General features: G+C 41.6%; 1 protein-coding gene across 3 annotated transcripts in view; it reads left to right on the plus strand.

The window, feature by feature from the left end:
• Nucleotides 1-19,374, plus strand: part of Galnt11 (polypeptide N-acetylgalactosaminyltransferase 11) — a 38,114-nt gene continuing 18,740 nt past the window's right edge. For 2 of the 3 annotated variants that reach the window (XM_031380224.1, XM_031380227.1), the window contains exons 1-4: nucleotides 1-165; nucleotides 14,661-14,993; nucleotides 16,006-16,129; nucleotides 17,363-17,529. In XM_031380224.1, coding sequence (XP_031236084.1) covers nucleotides 14,699-14,993; nucleotides 16,006-16,129; nucleotides 17,363-17,529 — 586 coding nt within the window. In that variant the 5' untranslated portion in view covers nucleotides 1-165; nucleotides 14,661-14,698. Of the gene's footprint in view, nucleotides 166-5,252; nucleotides 5,457-14,660; nucleotides 14,994-16,005; nucleotides 16,130-17,362; nucleotides 17,530-19,374 lie in introns of those variants that run through there. The other variant, XM_031380226.1, reaches the window with a different exon arrangement.

A 19,374-nucleotide genomic window follows, 5' to 3' on the forward strand; every position in this document is an offset into this window, starting at 1 on the left:
GCGCGCGGGCCGCGACGCGGGCCGTGGAGCGCGGCTCCGCAAGGCTGCGTGTGGTGAGCCGCGTCGCGCGCCGCGGCTCGTGCGGCTCGGCCCGGGCCGTGGCGGGAGCGAAGATGCCACAGCCGGAGCCTCGGAGCGCCGCCATCCCGGCCTGCGGGTGTCGCGGTGAGTAGCGGCCCGCGGCGCTTGACCCCGCGCGGCCTACGTCGGCGCCTGAGCGTGGGCCGCGGCCTGAAGGGACGCGGCTGCTATAGCAGACTCGGTGGCCTGGGAGGTCCGAGTTGCTACCGGCTTCAGCAGCAGTGATGGGCACTGAGCGGGGCCGAGCTCTCGGTGGCCGTAACCTCCAGCCGGGGTTTTGATTTACCAGAAAAAAAAATGCCGGTTTTATCTTTATGGTTGTTACTGCGGTCCGTCTGTGGGTCAGGATTTAGACCGCATCCATACAGGAGGCTGGAATACAGAAAAGATGCATGTTTCTTTGCAGTATGCTTGTTAAAAAAATTACCTTGTATGGTTCCCACCCCAAACTAGTGCATTAAATATAAACTTAGAAAGACCGGCCACCTATCTGTCAGATCCTTCCCTTTGGTGAATGTTAGCATGCTTATGAAGGATTAACTTCATTTTCACATCAAAGAGTTTGTCTAGTCCTTTTACTTTGAGAGCCATCCATGGTCCTGTTGGTTGGTTGCTAGTCTTCAAACATAAAATGAGACCCTGGAGACGCTTTCCAGTCGGTGCGCCCAACAGAATAATTACTTCAGACTTATTTCTTCTTTAATTTGAAATACTGCTTCAAGAAAAACAGGAAGTAAGCCTTTCTTACCCTCAGAATGTGCCTGCCACGGAACTGTGCAACTGAAATGTCAGCACACAGTGGTTTATACTTTAAATTTGTTGGCCCTGCAATCTCTTTGCTGTTTCTTGCCAGTTTTTCTTAATAATTTTATATTACTATTTTTCTTGTAAAGTATAGTTAACATGAAGTTTATTGTATTATTTTAATAGTATAATTGAATGGGGTCAGATACAGTCACAATGTTGTCTTACAGTCAGCGCCATATATTTCCAAAACCTGCTGGCAGCCTTTACAAGGGTATGGAATAAGGAAGCCCTCTCTTTGCCTGCTTGCTTTTTTCACGTATTTGAAGATATATTCCTTCATTGGCAAGCATTAGAGCTTATTTGTTTAGGATCCCAGTGTATGCTGAAGAACAGCTGAGACTTTGAGCGTTGTGGACTGAACAAGTAGATTCTTGGACTTTCCATTAGTACACAGCCATTGTTGGACTAGCTGGAGTACTCTTAAGAAATCCCCCCCGTCTATATATGGAGAAATCCATTCTGTAATTTCTGTTACTCTAGAGAATCCTGGCAAATAGTCTCTCTGCCTTCATTTTTTGGGGATGTAAGTAAGGTTTATGTAAGGTTTGAATTGCTTAGTTCATGTTTGAAAAGCCTCTGTACTAACTGCTGGATCTGACAGCTCCATCTCGAGCTCACACTCGTCTGGCATGGTCCCTAGTAACCTTTGTGGCCTTTCGTATTGCTTGTCAGCACATCTTCTGGATGTCCCTTGGAACCCTTCTGAGGTCTTTTCCTATGCTCTCCAGAGTATCTGTTCAGTGTCTCTCCTCTGCACCTGCTCTACCTTCGTGACTTAAACCTGCTCTGCACTGGCTTCCATGGAGCTTCAGCTGGAGTTCCCATGTGCCTTAAGTTTCTGTGTGAAGCCTGGATTCCAATGTGAAGTCATCTCCCTATGTTGAATTTAACAGCTCACTCCTGACCCTTGTTCTGGGTCATCAAGACTTGAAAGCTTGGTGCTGTAGCCTCTTCTTCCTTAGGTGATGCCCTTCATGCTGACCAGTATAGATAGTTGGTCTTTGCTTTACCTTTCCCACTCAGTTTCACAGCCCAAGGTCATGCCAAGATGGCTTCTCCTTGTGATTGTTGTCACTGACTCCTTGATTTTAAACATTTTCTCCCTCTATCCCAAGTCATTTTGTACACAGCTGTCAGGACTTCCTTCCTAAGCTAGGTGGTAGAATTGCTTAAAGACACTAGCTAGCAATTTTCATCCCACCTCCCAATAGGGTCTCACACGGTAGCCCAGGCTGGCCTGAACCATTGTCATTCTTCCTGACTCAGCTTCCCAAGTGCTGGGGTTGTAAATGTGAACTACCATGTCTAGTTCTTTCCTGACAAGTTTATTTTCAGTGGCAGAGCCCCAGCCTGTTTTCCTACAATTAAACTTACACTAGTCTTAAAGCCCTTACAATTCATTGACCTGTAAGACTTTCAGGTAAGGCTAGAAACATGGCTCAGTGGTTAAGAGGAAGTAGTGTTCTTGCAGAGAAACCTAGTTCAATTCCCAGTACCCATGTTGGTGACTTGAAACTGCCTGTGGGTCAGTCACTTCTGGACTCTGCAGACCGTGTGTGTGTGTGTGTGTGTGTGTGTGTGTGTGTGTGTGTGTAATTAAAAATAAAAATAAACCTAAAATAAAAATGTTTGGGCAATCTGCTTCATTTTACCAAATCCCTGAACCTACTCATGATATTTTAAAAAGCCGCTTTGCTAGTTAGAGGTCTTCAGAGAAGTGGAGCCAGGGGAATGTGTCCCTATGTACACACATGTATACACACAGTTATGTTCAAGAATTCTTAGGGCAACGCAAAAATCATTAGCAGTTCCTTATTGAGAAGATAGATGGGACTTTTCAAATGCTTGCATTTTAGGAACTAAATGTTAATGCAATTTTTTTTTAAATTAAGCATTTTGTTTTGCAGTAATTGTAGACTCAACATGCAATTATAAGAAATATGAGAGGGATTATATATGTTTTACTGTGTTCTGCTCAGTATTATTTTGTAAAACTGTAGCATAACATAGCTAAAGAATTGGTGTTGGTGTAGTTAAAACATAGTGGTCTATTGCTACAGTGATTCCATATTCACTTTGCCTCTTTAAGAATTCTCTGATCCCTGTATCCCTAACCCCTAGAAATTACTAATCTTTCTTTCATCTGCACAGTTTCATCATATCAAGAATGTTATATAAAGGTAATCATCAAGTTTATAATCTTGAGGAATTGGACTTGTTCATTCAGCCAGTCAGTTCAATCTTTTAGTTGGGAAAATGTTGTTTTAAGAGTTCTAGCATCACCAATTAGAAAAGGATAACTTGTTGAAGATTGACTTGTGCCTTATAGGGATACATAGTATCCTTGGTCTTTGCCAACCATAATGTGACAACAAAAACTGTTCCCAGGTATTACAAAAGTCCTTGGGAGTGCCACATTGCTCTTCCAGATGCTGTGTGTTTCCCTAGTCCTTTGCTGGAGGACCACTGGAGTTAAAGAATGAAGAGCAGACCTGGAGCTTCGGAGAGGGAGGTCATCACAGCACAGTCCTCTCTACTGCACTGTGCACACTCTTCCACACTCATCTGAGTATTCTGCTGTTCAAGTGCACACTTTGCAAAGGAACAATGAAACCTGCATGACTTTCTGTGGAAAAGTTAGTAGAGAGGAAGACATAGTTGATACATACAGTCATAAAATGGACTAGAATCTGTGCTCTCTTACTCTGTGGACAAGAGTTAGCTAAAGGCCAGATTGTATATGCATTTTATATACCTACCCTCTGAGTCAAAGAGTTCAGCTGTGTAGACTTGAAGACAATCATTCTATCAGGACTTACTGATTACTACATCCCCTCCTACAGGGGTAGGACCAGTCAGACCTGAGTTTCTGGTTGCTACAAACTATTTTAAGGGAGGGGACTCCATCTCTGCAGCAGTGGGAGAGCCATCACACTTAGTAACCCTCATCTGTGCTCAGAAAGGAACCTAACAGACTCACTGGCTCCCAAGAGTGAAAGGTGTAATCATGCCTCAGTTTGTCTTTGGGACCTTAGGAGGGAGGGGGAACATTGCTTACATCTCCCCCAGGAACTAGTGTTAGCCATAAAAACCAAAATCCATAAGATCCCATCTTAACACAGTAGTAAGTATGATATTAAGAGAATAATTATTGGCTCATATTTTCTTTTTCTTTTTTTTCCCTTTGGTTTTTCAAGACAGGGTTTCTCTGTGTAGCCCTGGCTGGCCTGGAACTCACTCTGTAGACCAGGCTGACCTTAAACTCAGAAATCCGCCTGCCTCTGCCCACCACGTGCTGGGTTTAAAGGTGTGTGCCACCACCGCCTGGTTTCATTTTTTTTTTTTTAAAGCATTTTATTGGGCTGTTGAGATGGCCCAGTGGGTAAGAACACTGACTGCTCTTCCAAAGGTCCTGAGTTCAAATCCCAGCAACCACATGGTGGCTCACAACCACCCTTAGTAAGATCTGATGCTGTCTTCTGGTGCGTCTGAAGACAGCTATAGAGTACTTATTCATAATACTAAATCTCTGGGCTGGAGCGAGCAGGGACTGAGTGAGCGGGGCTGACCAGAGCGAGCAGAAGTCCTAAAAGTCAATTCCCAACAATCAGATGAAGGTTCACAACTATCTGTACAACTAAAGTGTGTACTCGTATGCATAAAATAAATCTTTTAAAAAAAGGCATTTTATTATGAAAAGTTCAAGACACTAAAAAGTAACAGTTTGAAATCTTTTAATGGTTCTTTTCATTTCTAGGCATCCATTGCTTATCTTATTGAGTAATTTCAGATAGCATATGATTTTAGCCAGATAAAATCATCTCTACGCTGACATCCCCAACTTCTTAAACTATTATTTAATTTTGGAGTAGCTTTAGATTTATGGAAATTGTGACAATATGAAGCATTCCTGTGTGCTGTAGTAGTTTCAGTGAAATGCGTGTGGCTCACAGGTAGCTATCCACTCCCTACTGCTGTTTGTTCCTCAACTGCAGCACCTTCTTACTGTTTCTGCCTGTGTGTGACTCAGGGCTGCTGCTGCTGCTCAGTGGAAGAGCCATTGCTTAGAGGATGCACTAGCAGTGACCCAGCTCTGCCTGCCCTGGCTCACTGACCTGCCAGGGGCCCTGAGCCTTGTGCTTTAAGGTGTTTTGCTGGCTTGTATCCCCAGTTCCCTGTTTGTTTGCTTGCTTGCTTGTTTTGCTTTATTTTTGGTGTAAGTTTGTTTCTTTCTCTCAGCAGCATTACTTAGTATGTTTCTTCTGCATCTGAGCTATGTTAGTACTGTAGTATTTGTATCCTTTTTGACTTTAAGGAATGTTTTTAATAAGCTGAGTAGCCTTGAACTCTGTATTCTACAGCTATGATGGCTATTCCTGGTTGTCAGCTGGACTACATCTGCAATGTACTACAATCCAGAAATGGAGGGCACACCTGTGATACTGATCTTGCTGCTGGAAGACATGGGCTTCTGACCTGGATCTGACCTGGAGATATTGAGGCATATCGGCCATGAAAAGTTTAGGCCCAGGCAAAGTAGTACACGCCTTTAATCCCAGGAGATTGAGGCAAGCAGATCTTTGAATTCAAGGTCATCTTGAGACAAAGCAACTTCCAGATCCAGGTGTGGTAATACACACCTTCTGCTGGAGGCCTCTGGAAGGGCATTGGAAAAAGGAAGATTCACCCTTCTTTAACTGCTTGGCCTTACTTGCCAGCACGTCTGTTGGAACCTACTTTAGGATTCCAGCTCATATAGAATACCATCTGAAACAAATAGCCCTTTGGGATGACTACTAGATTCTTGGGTTGCCCATTGTTGGATTAGTTGGACTGTAAGTCATTACAATGATTTCCCTTAGTACATGGAGACATTTCCTAAGTTCTGTCCCTCTAGTGAACCCTAAAACAACTGCCTTAGACTTGTGAATGCTGGACTATCAGCAGCAGGGACTGAGAAGTCCTTAGAGTGGCTGAGGTGATGCTGAAGTATTCACATTGAAGAGGAGAATTTTAGGACAACTGAGCATGAGGCATAGGTGGGCTTTATTACGATTTAGTATAATTTGTTTATTCTCTTTCTTTCTAAAACTGGTTGGTCGTAGAAAGTTCTATAGCCTGGGCTGGTCTCAAACCTGCTGTGTAGCCAAAGATGATCATTAACCTTTGATTCTATTGTCTCTACCTCCCAAGTGATAGAGTGATAGGCATTCACTTCTATCTCTGATAAGAAAGACTTTTAACATAGCCACATGGGCCTTAAGAAAAAACAGGGTGCTTTATATATGGGTGTGGACTTCTTATGGGAGAACCTCACTTGAATGTCTTAGACATGTCTATCTGTGATTTGGGTGTCTTCTGAAGAAGACTCACCGCAGCCCAGGCTGGACTGCACTCGTGCCATCAGTCTGTCTCAGCCTCCTGACTGACAGCACACCATTCCTCTTCTGCTTCTTTTCTTTTTCAGTAAATGAGATCATGGAGTGATACATGGAGCAGTTTCTGAGGTGTGCCTCAGATTGTGCCTGACAGTCTGTTAAGGTGATAAGATTAAAAACAGGTCAAAGGAGTGTAGGTCACAAAATTTAGAGTTGACTGTAAACAAGGATTACAAGTTATAATCCTGTTTGTGAGAATCTCAGAAAATATAGTTTTATGGCTGAAACAGAAAGTTAAACTCAACATTCATACATCCTTTGTTGTAAACATGGTCTTTGTTATCGTAACACTTTTTAAAATAAAATCCTTATTTGTTTGGTAAAATTAGTTGAATTTTTACTTCCTTTTTAAAAATGACTTATTTTTTATTATTTTTAATTATGTGTATCTCCATGTGAATGTGTGAGTGTAGGTGCTGAGGAGAGCAGAGATGTTACCTTGTTAGAACTGTCTGACATTGGTCCTGGGACTCAAACTTGGGTCCTCGGGAAGAACAGCAAATGTTGTTCTTAACTGCTAGTTTACCTTTAGCCTTTAACATCCTTTTCTTTTTTTATTTAAGATTTATTTTTCTTGGGCTGGAGAGATGGCTCAGTGGAAAGCACTGACTGCTTTTTCAGAGGTCCTGAGTTCAATTCCCAGCAACCACATGGTGGCTCACAACCATCTGTAATGGGATCTGATGCCCTCTTCTGGTGTGTCTGAAGATGGCTACAATGTACTCCCATAAAATAAATAAATAAATAAATCTTTAAAAAAAGATTTATTTTTCTTTTATGTGTATCTTTTGCCTGCATGTTGGTATAACACGTGTGTACAGTGCCCATAAAGACCAAAATGTGTTGAATCCCCTGGAACAGGAGTTAGAAATGGTTGTTAGCCACTATGTGGGTGCTGGGAACTAAACCCAGTTTCTCTGCAAGAGCAGCACGCTGCTCTTGATGGCTGAGCCATTTTTCCAACCCCCATTTTGACATTCTTGTTTGAAATGTCTCATTAAAAAGGATTATTGTCTCAGTGTATGCAGCCTTCACAGCTGTGTCAAAGGTCTTGCCTCTTAGTGGATAAAAGGCTTCAGTTAGATGGAGGTGAGGGGCTCTTCTCCCTCCGTGTCCCTTTCATGTCCAGCTTTCTCTTGCCTTAGGATCATAAGCATTTGCCATCATGCCCTGCCTGTTTTCTGTAGAGGGCCATTAGCGGCTCTTTCCTAGGGAGCATTTGATGTCTGTCTGAGTTGAGCTTGCTTGGAACCTTTCCTACTCCGTACTCTCCTTACTCCTTACTCTCGGTACTCTGCAGCTAGAAATGTTTCTGGTGCTCCATGAGTTCATTCTTTTAGTTTTCAAGCACAGAGAAGGGCGAAGGGAGTACTGTGTGAGAGCGAGCATGCTGTCATCAAATGGCAGTTCCGGGCGGTGGTGGTGCACGCCTTTAATCCCAGCACTTGGGAGGCAGAGGTAGGTGGATTTCTGAGTTCGAGGCCAGCCTGGTCTACAGAGTGAGTTCCAGGCCAGCCAGGGGTACACAGAGAAACCCTGTCTCGAAAAACCAAAAAAAAAAAAAAAAAAAAAAAAAAAAAAAAAAAAAAAAAAAAAAAAAAAAAAAAGGCAATTCCACAGGCTGTGAGCACTTCCACAGGCTATGAGCACAGCAGAGCTGTAAACTGTAATTGTATTCACGATAGTAGCTGAGTTCAGATGGAGCCTGTCTCCTATGGAAATGGCTGACAAATGCGTGCTCTTTGACAGTTTGTATAACACGTATACTCATACAGAGAACAACAGGAACTACTGAAAGGTAAGTTCTAGACATTTTAAACTTCATTAAGCATTATGGGAAATTTTGTACTGAGCAAATGGAAGGCTTCTCTTAGACAGGTTCATCTCATTTGCCATGTGCTACAGGGTGTAGATTGTACAACCATGGATTCAGCCAAATACTCAGAGGGGACATGCTCTCTGACCCTCCAGTAAGAGAGTGTGTGCTTAGGGTTTGCATTTTCTTAAACCTTACAAATAAATAAGAATAAAATAGCCGTTTTCCCCTTCTGGGTGCCAGCAACACATTGTTTTCTTTGCAGATGTTGGGCTAGAAATCCCCTTTGTATCCAAGAGTAGGAAAGGCTGTTGTAGTTCATTGAAAGCCTTCAAATTCAGTAGACTACTTATTATTGCTTAATGTAAGCAAAATGTTTTTCCTTACATTATGGAGTTTTTTCCTAGGAAAGTTATTTTCTAGCCTCACTTGTTAAATGATTGCATATACTTTATAGAAAGGGTTTGAAATGAAGACGGGGTACATAGCCAAGATGCCACTAACCAGGCCTGTTAATGTGATTTCCTGATAACTACCAGCAGCAGCTGGTAACAGCAGTATGGACATTAAAAGTAGGCATCAGGATGTAAATACTGGCCAAGTTCCAAAGTTATTTTAAATATCTTCTTGTTTATCTCTGTCTAGGTTCTTAAGGACAGTAGTGAGATGGTCAAGCATGCAGCACCCTCCTGGTAGCTTTTCCTTTAGAATTAGTAATTCTTTTTAGACGAAGATGTTATTTAGTATGTTATGCTGTGAACTCATGTAGGTGAGAGTTTAACAGGCAGGTTCAGGTATAAATACTTAAATTGTTACTTAATAAAATTGTCATTTTATTCAGATAAACTTTTCTCCCTTTTGGGATTCAGCAGTATTCCAGGCCAGGGGAGATGGGAGCTTCTCACCTTCCACTGCCCACGTCTTCTGTCTTTAATTCCTTTCATTGTGGGGAGTGAGGCTAGGGGCAACTCAGTTACTCTGCGTGCGGCTTACCGTTGCTGTGCCAGGGAAATGTTAGTGATCCCCCAAAACACACAGAGGAGCCGATATGACACAATTCACAGCAGGATCTTTATTCTATTCAAGCTAGCTCGGGCCCTCCCAACATACCTCCATCACACAGGATGGTTTTGGTGGAGAGAGGAGCCCCGAATGTCTATCGGCTTTATAGTAATCAGCAAGCAGGGTATATGTATGTGTGCAAGCATCTAATTGGAAAGCTCCTGTGGCCTTTAACGTAACTGGCTGGTGCTGGGAGTCATATCATGAACTTAACTTCTGCTCCCCTCTGCATTGATGGTCGTTAGGCAGGGGTGGGCTTGTGCAGGTTTTGGGAATAATCTGGAGACATTGGTTTTGTTGGGAGGTGTAACCTGGAGATGCTGGTCTTGTGTGTGGGGTGTAACCTGGAGATTGGGGGTATAACTTGGAAACTCTGCTGTTGTTGGGGATTAGCCTAGAGACTACAGCTAGGCTCAGGTTCTGTTGGGGGGGTAACTTGGAAACTAATGCTAGATACCAGCCAGTTAGTCTACCTGAGTTCAAACTTAGGGCAGCTTCTCTAAAATGGAGTCTGAACTTAAAACTTGGCCTCTCACTGTGCCCTGATTTTCATTGTTTCTTTAATCTTCCCACTTTGGTCTTGCTTTTTTTCTGAGGAATTTGTTTGATTACAGCTTCATTTTTTTTTTCCTACAGTGATTTGTGTATTTGAATATTTTTGTTTTGCTTATTGAGACAGGGTTTCTCTGTGTAGCCTTGGCTGTCCTGCCTCTGCCTCCTGAGTGCTGCACATACACTGCGACAGCTAGCTTGGTGTTTGAATTTATTTAGAATTTGGGTCAGTTAGACTACATTGTATTTTCATTCTGGTAGAAGGAGAGAACAGATTCCTCCAATTTGTCCTCCGATCTCCATATGCATGTCATGTATGTGAGAGTACATATACCATATACACTTAACATCTGTGGAATTCACTTACTTTTGCTAAAAAGAAAGAACAAAAGAAAACTAAATTACTGATCTGTATATAAACTTTCAGCCTGAAAAATTATGGAGAAAAACTGCCCTTTAAAGCCTTCAGTGTGGTGGTATGTTTTTAAAATTATAAACAGATGTGTATAAGTATTGCACTATAGCTGATGTTTGTGCTATCAGGTGGGCCGTTTGGTGTTATTTTTAATTGCTCTCCATCTTAATTTTGGAGCCATAGTCCTCACTGAACCTAGAGCTCTCTGATTGATTGGGCTAGGCACCAGCGAGGCCCAAGGATCTATCTGCTTTTCTCTGCTTTACATAGCTCCGAGATTACAGTTGTGTAGGACCACACCCTGCACAATACCAAGGATCCAAATTGTGGTCTGTATGCCTTCTTAGTGAACACTGATTTTCATTACCCCACATGCCCTTTGCTCACACTCTGCTGGTGTCTAAGATTTCACATTGATCAGAATCTAAATGTCCCTTAACTTTTTGAGATAGTTTTGAGTTTTTTAAAAACTATCCAAGCAAGTAGTTATTGTTAACACAAGGCGCTGACCGACATTTGGGTTTGGGAAGATGGAAGGATCCCTCTGTTCTGGGGCCTTACTTGTGCTTCTGTGGGCGAAGGTCTCTAGGTGAGGTCTTTATAACAACTTTGCTTATATTTTGGATATAGTGTTTATTGAGATGCTGTCAGCGCACAGACCTGGAATTACCATTCTGTTTACAGATGTTCAGCTTCTCATTTTCCAACCACTTTCCTTAGTACTCTCTTAGCCACTCAAAGCACCCTGAATCACCAGTCTGGTCACATGTTTTATCCTAGTTTCTCCTCACCTCACACCTTTCTGCCTGGCTTTTATTTGTGATGTTTTCTCTATGATCATGCTATGTGTACTTTGCTCACTTCCTCCTCTTCTGAAAGTAGCCACCAAACCAGTGAAAGAAAAATGCAGAATCAAGCTGACTTCTACATGGCTGAGCCTGTCATTCCTTCAACACTGTCATCCAGTTGTGACTGTTTTGGCTTAATAACCATTTACATTTTTCACTGGTTGGTTGACTTGGCATTAATTGACCTTATGTATCTGCTTTGACCTTCCCTTTAAATATGTTCAGCCTTGGACATTGAAGCCAAGTAGAAGAAATAACAAAGATACAAAGCAAAGACTGTTATGTGTAGGCTGGACGTGTCATTTGTCAGAATAAATTAGATTAGAATTTCAGGTTTTGATTTCTGTTTGGCTGCTTTAATGTCTAATAGCAGGCATGTGTTTGCTATGTACCTTTTCATATTTGATTGTTGACCTGCCTAAAACTGGTGTCTCCTTTGCTTCTAAGCACTGTAATGGCTAATTATAAAAATGGTTAATTTTATAAATGTTTCTCATGTACAGTGATTTGCCACCTAAAATATGTTCTCAATAATACAATGACTAGGGAAATAGGTACTTCCTAAGGTAGAGTAAATGTAGAGACATTTTAGCGTTTGTGATTTATGCTGGTATGGCTGTGAGGATGGAGCTCTGGGAAGACTCTAGACAGAGTTCAGCACGTCCTATGGGTGGGCTCTTTGGATGGAAAGCCTTTTCATTTTTCAGGCAACCAAGAGGGGGAAAAATGAGATTATGAATGAAATGGAAAGAACTTTCCTGTTTTCACCACAGAGACTTATTTAATTTTAAGAATTTGGCAGGTTTCTTGAGTTGTCTCTTGTACTTTGCCAGTAATAAATATGACTGTTGATCAGTATAATTTTTTTTACTGTTGTTGAATAAGGTGGTCATGATTTCATGCAGACTATTAGTTAGTATTGCTTGACCCAAATTAGTTAGTAGTGATATGTTTAGAAATTCCTAACATTTTGGCAAGCATATTGACAGTTGTCCTCCACAGTCTTTCATTCATTTCAACAAATATTTATTAAATATTTTCTGTATGCCAGATCCTGCTCAGGAGACACTGCCAGGAATCAAGCATACCAAAGGCTCTTGCTCTAATCTTTCTTGTCTTCTAATATAGAAGAGCTAAAGGTGATAAGCTAGATGAAGAAGTAGCTATGTGTATGTATATGGGAAGACCAGGTGTGCTGTTTAGTGTCTGAGTTGTACTTTGAGGTAGGTGCCCTAGGCATAGGCCATACCGAATGGGGAGTAAACGGGTAAAAGGAGGTGGCTATGAAATCACCCAAGGAAAAGAATTACAGACAGAGGGAGGAGCCAGTGCACATTCCTTAAGAGTGTGATTGATGTACCGGACACATGCGGGGATTTGTATCTAGGCCAAAACAGATGTCAACTGTCCTGGTTTTGATACCAGGGTGTTAAAAGCCTCTGAAAGTGAGTGGAGAATTTCTCTGAAGACAGCCACATCATACTAAGGCCATCTTTGTCAAAGGGTAGATTTTTGCAAATGCAAAACTACCTATACATTCTTTGTTTGTTTTTATGAAGGCTTAACATTTTAAAGGACTGTAAGCCATCTAGGCTGCCTGATTTTCCAGAGACAGTGTTCTTGTAAGAACTGACCTATTACATCTGAATTTTCATAGACAATTCATTCTCTCTCTCCCTTCTCTCCCTTGCTCCATCCCTCTAGTCCCCAAAAAGCCATATGGAAACCTACAACTGTAGAAGTTTTAAAAAAAAAACATGTATACCCAGGTGTAGTGGCACACATCATTAATCAGCACTCCAGACGTACTAGCAGGTAGATCTCTTAGTTCAAGGTCAGCCTGGTTTATGTAATGAGTTCCAGGACAGCCAGGGACATGTAGAGAGACTCTGTCTTATACAAGTGTATCTATATAGATACATAAAAAGTGTTATCCTTTATTGGCAACAATACACCCACTAGAGGTTAACATAAGAACTCCAGTGCCAGGAATGTTTTTCTTCTTGAAGTTGGAGGTTTCAAAAACCCCTAAACATTACAAGTTATTGTCATTGCTCCTGGTTAACTTCTAGAACTTGAGTGATGCCCTGTCGCTCAAGACACTACGTATTTGAGTCATAGAACGTGGGGGAAATCAGCTGGTACTTTATCCCAGCTGGCTAGCTTTCATGAACGTGTTGAAGCTGCTTTATGTGCTATTGGAAAAGAAAAGGAAGGCCTGGAGTGGCTTGAGGAGAACCATCTTTAAATGTCAATTTTGCTACATAGCTGCTGTGAGTCAAAGCAACATGCCTATGGCCTGACTTAACATCCCATGGCCTCCTGAACACGTTGTACTTTTGTTTTTATTGCTGTTTGCTTGTTAGTTGCCTGCCCCTGAGCCAAGATATTAGGCAGTTAAAATATCTTTCTTAGTTGAAACTCAGTGTTTGTCTTAAAGGTCACTTATCTGCCTTCCCATGTTGCAAATCTGTGACTTATTTTTTCAGGTAAAGCCTTCTCAAACCTTTCTTCCAGAACGTTTTCTTGTACCTGCATTTTTCAAGTATGTATTTAGTTTAAAAGGTACTCCTGACTGACAGGGTGGCTCATCAGTCCTGAGCCCTTCATGGTCACTCATTTTTAGCGTCTTCTTCTTAGTATTGCCATTTTACTTTAGCTTTGAATTACTTTTGTTTTTAACTTGATTTGTGAACTGTCTAGTAGTTCTTGGTTGGCAAATAATTTAAAAACAGAGCTGTTTACCATCTAGGTTGACGGCATAATCTTGTTCAAGAAATTTAATGTTTAAAGTGAGGTTTAATCATTAATTTGCTTTGTCTGTTTTTTTTGGGAGGAATGATTTTAATTGGCTATAGAAATAAGTAATTTATAAGTTGTATCTCATGTAGACTCCGTAAATTCATGGATTTTTTTTTAAGGTAGCATTTCCTTGTCCTTAGCTCACTTGGGCTATTTTCTGTGTGCTGCTGTTTGATATGATATTTGGTTCTGGCTTTGTTTTACATGACATCCTAAGGAGAGAGAAAAATAGAATTACTAAAACTCTATTTCACAGTAATTGTTAGAACTAGAATAGGCTCTGGGATAGGTGAAACCTTTGAATAGAAAGTAGAACTATCCTTTTCAAGTTGTTTATGGGGGTTTTGTTGGCTTGTGTTTGAGGTTTTTAAGGGAAGTGGATTTGATTTTAGTTTTGAACTAAGGTCTCAGTTTAGAGGCCAGTCTTGGAATTCACTGGTTGTAGCACAGGTTGGCCAGGAACTCAGAGGGTCATCTTGCCTAAGCCTCTCAAGTGCTGAGATTATAGGTATGAGACAACATTCCTGCTGTCTCGAATACGTGTCCTGTCATGGTACATGCAGTACTTGTACTCTATTCTTGAAAGTTAGAGCTCAAAACAGTGACCAGACTGAAAGAGCAAAGGTGAAGGAGTGTTCATTAACCGGCAGGCAAACATGTCAGCTATTTTGTTGCTTTGTTCTTCTAAACGTTAACACATTGTGTTTTTTTTTTTTTTTTTTTTTTTTTTTTTTAATCTGTTAACAATGGGTGAGTAAGGTGGTTTGGGAATTGGTGAGTGCATTCAGTAGCTGATTGAGGAGTGTTCTAGGTCTAACATGGCTATCTTTCTTTTTTAGGAAACTGAAGATGGCCTTTGAGCTATGCTAGGTCTATAATGGGAAGCATCACAGTTCGATATTTTTGTTATGGGTGCCTTTTTACATCTGCTACTTGGACAGTTCTGCTTTTCATTTATTTTAACTTCAGTGAAGTGACTCAGCCCCTTAGGAATGTGCCCATCAAGGGGTCTGGGCCCCACGGGCCATTTCCCAAAAAATTCTACCCACGTTTTACTCGAGGTCCAGGTCGAGTATTAGATCCACAGTTCAAAGCAAACAGAATCGATGATTTGATGAATAATCACATTGAAGATCCAGATAGAGGCCTCTCAAAATCTTCCTCGGAACTAGGTAAGTAATCAGGTCTGTACTTTTTAAATTGTGTGACACTTAAGCTAGAAGTGTTGCCGGGTAATGGTGGCGCACACCTTTAAACCCAGCACTTGGGAGGCAGAGGCAGGCAGATTTCTGAGTTTGAGGCCAGCCTGGTCTACAGAGTGAGTTCCAGGATGGCCAGGGCTATACAGAGAAACTCTGTCTCGAAAAAAACAAACAAACAAAAAAAAGACTAGACTGTCCCATTGTTCCCATAAGTAACAGAGTTGTAATTAAATCTGTACCGGAGCTGCTGACAGGGAAGATGATTGACCCCTGAACCCGGAGATCATAGGCGCTCCCCCAACCCCACACCCCAGTTTTCCAAGATGGGGTTTCTCTGTGTAGCCCAGGCAGTCCTGGAACTTAAAACTCAGAGATCTACCTGCTTCTGCCTCCTCAGTGCTGGGATTAAAAGCCTGTGCTACCACTGCCCGGCATCGGAACCCTTTTTATATAAAAGCTTATGTGTAAATTTTTGTAGGGCATGGGTATAAAAGTTTGATAAGATTGGGGCCTACTGTGGTCAATTGGGATGTAATAATCTGTTGCTTTTATGGAATATTATCAGTATTTTTTCTCTGGTCACAGATAAATTTGTCTTGTGATTGTAATAAGATGTTTGAGATAGGGTCTATGTATACCTAGCTGGCCTGGAACTCACTATGTGGTCCAGGACAGTGATCTGTGCCTCGAGTGCTGGGGTTAAAGGTGTGTGTGCTAGCACATAAAATGTTTTTAACATAATGGTTTTGAGCAGATATTCATGGTTCAGGCACACTTGGTTTGCATTAAATTGATAAGAATATGATGTTGACCTCAGCTTACTCATTTAGAACTTGAACCTACAGTTGATTTGAAAAGTGTGGTATGGTGTAATGTGATTATAATGGTGAAGCTAAGGCTCCAGCCAGTGGCTGGTGTGTCATCCATCACAGTGGCTGGTGTGTCATCTTTTCTCAAAGTGTGTAACTTCACTCTCTTTCAGGTATGATTTTCAATGAACGTGATCAGGAATTGAGAGACTTGGGCTACCAGAAACACGCCTTTAATATGCTTATTAGTAACCGCTTGGGGTACCACAGAGATGTGCCAGATACCAGGAATGCAGAGTATGCTCCTGATTTGTTTCTTTTTTAATTTTTTTTCTTCTTTACTTTTGGAGACAGGGTTTCTCTGTGTAGCCTTGGTTTTCCTAGTAGATTAAGATTATTGGGGCTGGTGAGATGGCTCAGCAGGTAAGAGCACCTTCTGCTCTTCCGAAGGTCCTGAGTTCAAATCCCAGCAACCACATGGTGGCTCACAACCACCCATAATGAAATCTGATGCTCTCTTCTGGTGCGTCTGAAGACAGCTACAGTGTACTCATTTATAATAATAAATAAATCATTTAAAAAAAAAGATTATTATTTTTCTGTATATATTAATACTGGAAATTAATATGGCAGCAATTAGTTCTTAGCCAACTTTTCCCCAAGTAAGCACACAGAGACCTTTTAATATTTCAAAGCCTTGGGCTTTAGCTGGGCAGACCCTCAGCTAGCTCATCTCAGTTAAGCTGACTGCCTCGCTCCATCAATCATGTGGCTGTACCTTCCAGGCCTGTGGTTATGCTCATCTCCTCCTGTGTCTCCTGGCAAAGGCCTTCCTTCTTATTCCCAGAGTTCCTTTCTCTCTCTTAGGAACACCCACCTTCTATTTCCTGCCCAGCTAATTTGTCATCAGATTTATTATTGACTTTTTATTAAAGCCAATCAGAGAATGCTTTGGGTAGATTAGGAAGGACAGAGACAATTTCACAGTGTACCCCAACACTTGCTCTGTAGACCAGGCTGGCCTGGAACTCAGAGATCTACCTGCCTCTGTCTTCTGAGTGCTGCGACTAATGGCTTGCGCCACCACTGCCAGGCAGGAGTTTATTCTTTAAGTTGATAACTGTTGTTGCTCAGAGTCATTTATCAAGTAGTTATGTCCATGAAAGCTCTTATATCATCTAAGAATTCAGTTAATGTAAATCTTTTTTACGTCATTGAGTAAAAACTAAAAATTTTGTTGAAGTCCAAGTTTTCATATTGAGTTTCCATTTAAAACCCTGAGAAGCTGGATTAACCTCTAGCCCCCACACAGGCAGCAACTTAACCACTTCATTAATTTCTCTACCAAAAGGAAGAAAGCAAGTTTAAAGTTAAGATTATTAACATAATCTAAAGCAAAGAGTAAACCACAAGTGTTTTCCTAAGTGCTTAAACATCACTATAATGTAAGAAAGAAGCTGAACAAGGTGGCAAGAAATAAGACATTTGAACCTCTTAAAATACTAGATTTTCTTGTTTTGATTGTTAAAGGTGTAGGGGGAAGTCCTACCCGACTGACCTGCCAACTGCTAGCGTTGTTATCTGTTTCTACAATGAAGCCTTTTCTGCCTTATTGCGGACTGTGCACAGTGTTGTGGACCGCACACCGGCCCACCTTCTTCATGAGATCATCCTTGTGGATGACAGCAGTGACTTTGGTAAGTGATGCTATGAATGGCCATAGTTCATGGGCTCTTACTTACTGTGATGAAGCCACAGCTGGACTTAAGCTACATTGACTACAGGATGATTTTGCTGAAGTTCTTACATATCTTATATGTCCTTGTAGTCTGTCTACAGTGTTATCCAAATATGCCCTGGGGGAATTTCCCCTTGGTTTGCTTTAAAAAAATGTCCATTATGAATGAAGCTCCAATTCATACGGGCTTAAGGAGACTTCACTTGCCCTTCACCCAGTTTCCCATGTTAACTAACCAGTAGTCTTTCCTACTTACAGAACAGTGTAGAAAGCAGAGTTCCACAGTGGAGAAGTGTTAGTGTATCTTGCATGAGGATTGCTATCAGCACCAGCACAGCCCTGAGAAGCACACTGCATCTTCTGGCAGCCCCTGGTGCTCCCTTTAGAGCTATACACTGCTTTTGTGTCCCTGAAATCCTTCCCTGACATCTGGTAACCTCAGATTTTTGTCATTTCAAAGTCAGATGAAAATGGATATGCAGGATGTCCCTTTTTGAGATTGACACTTTTCACATGGTACAGCGTGGTGGACCATGCTTTTAGAGTAAATCTGCTACACCAGTTATTTCCAGAATAGAGTGAACTGCATTCAGAAAGCTATTAGATGTTATCTGAATGCCAATTTTCTGAGAATCAGGCACCCTTTTTTAACTGTAGATTTTTGCAAAGAAAAGTTTTATACTGTTTTACTCTTGTTCAGCAATCAGCTTCCTTCAAGGTGAGTGGGATCCATTTTTATATAGATGGAGATACAAAAATAAGTGACCTAGCTAGGTGTACTGATACACACCTTTAATTCCAGCACTGTGGAGCAGAGGCAGGCAGATCTCTCAGTTCAGGGCCAGCCTGGTCTACTGAGTAAGTTCCAGGACAGCCAGCACTACACAGAGAAACCCTGTCTCAAAAACAAATAAAACAAACAAGACAAAAGAAAAGAAAAGAAAAGAGAAGAAAAGAAAGAAAGACTTTTCTCAGAACCTAATTTGAGTAGTAGAGTTGAGATTATGCCTAGTCTTCCGGCTTCCAGCTGTCTCCGTTTAGCACAGCACTGCAGACACAGTGATGAGTGGCCTGGAGGCATTTTCCATGCACTCAGCATCATTGGACTATAGCACCAGCAGAGCTGTACACTTAGGGACTGACGGATGAACACAGCACCTATGAGACCTGCGTAAATATAGAAACTTTATGGGAGAAATTTTAGAAAAGTTCGTAGGCACCAAAACTTACAATTTTTGTTTGTTTTGTTTTTTGAGGCAAGGCCTCTCTCTATAGTCCTGGCTGTCCTAGAATTTGCTACACAGACCAGGCTGGCCTTGAACTTACAGAGATCTGCCTGCCTCTGCAACCCTAGTGCAAGGGTTAAAGACATGCACCAGCATACTCAGCTTAGAGTTGTTGTTTAAAGACAAGAGCATCTCTTTGGTAGTCTAGGTTAGCCTCAAGTGGCTTTCAAGGCTCTGGAACTTACAGCAGTCCTCCTGTCTCAGCCTTGAGTGCTGGGATTGCAGGCAAGAACCTTCACATTTGACTTCATTTCAGACATTGTCTATGGAAATTTACATCTAAGGCAGCAATTCCTCGTGCCTGGGATTTTCTTCTACAGAGGGTACTAGAATGCTTTATAAGTGAGGCAGTATAACACATTCCTTTGATCACTTATAGATTTTGGCACACATGGCAGATACATTAGAAATAAGGCAGATACATTAGAAATAAGGTGCTTGCTGCTGGGCGGTGGTGGTGCACACCTTTAATCCCAGCACTTGGGAGGCAGAGGCAGGCAAATTTCTGAGTTCAAGGC

This window comes from Mastomys coucha, unplaced genomic scaffold (genome assembly GCF_008632895.1).
Source record: "Mastomys coucha isolate ucsf_1 unplaced genomic scaffold, UCSF_Mcou_1 pScaffold19, whole genome shotgun sequence".
NCBI classification, from domain to species: domain Eukaryota; kingdom Metazoa; phylum Chordata; class Mammalia; order Rodentia; family Muridae; genus Mastomys; species Mastomys coucha.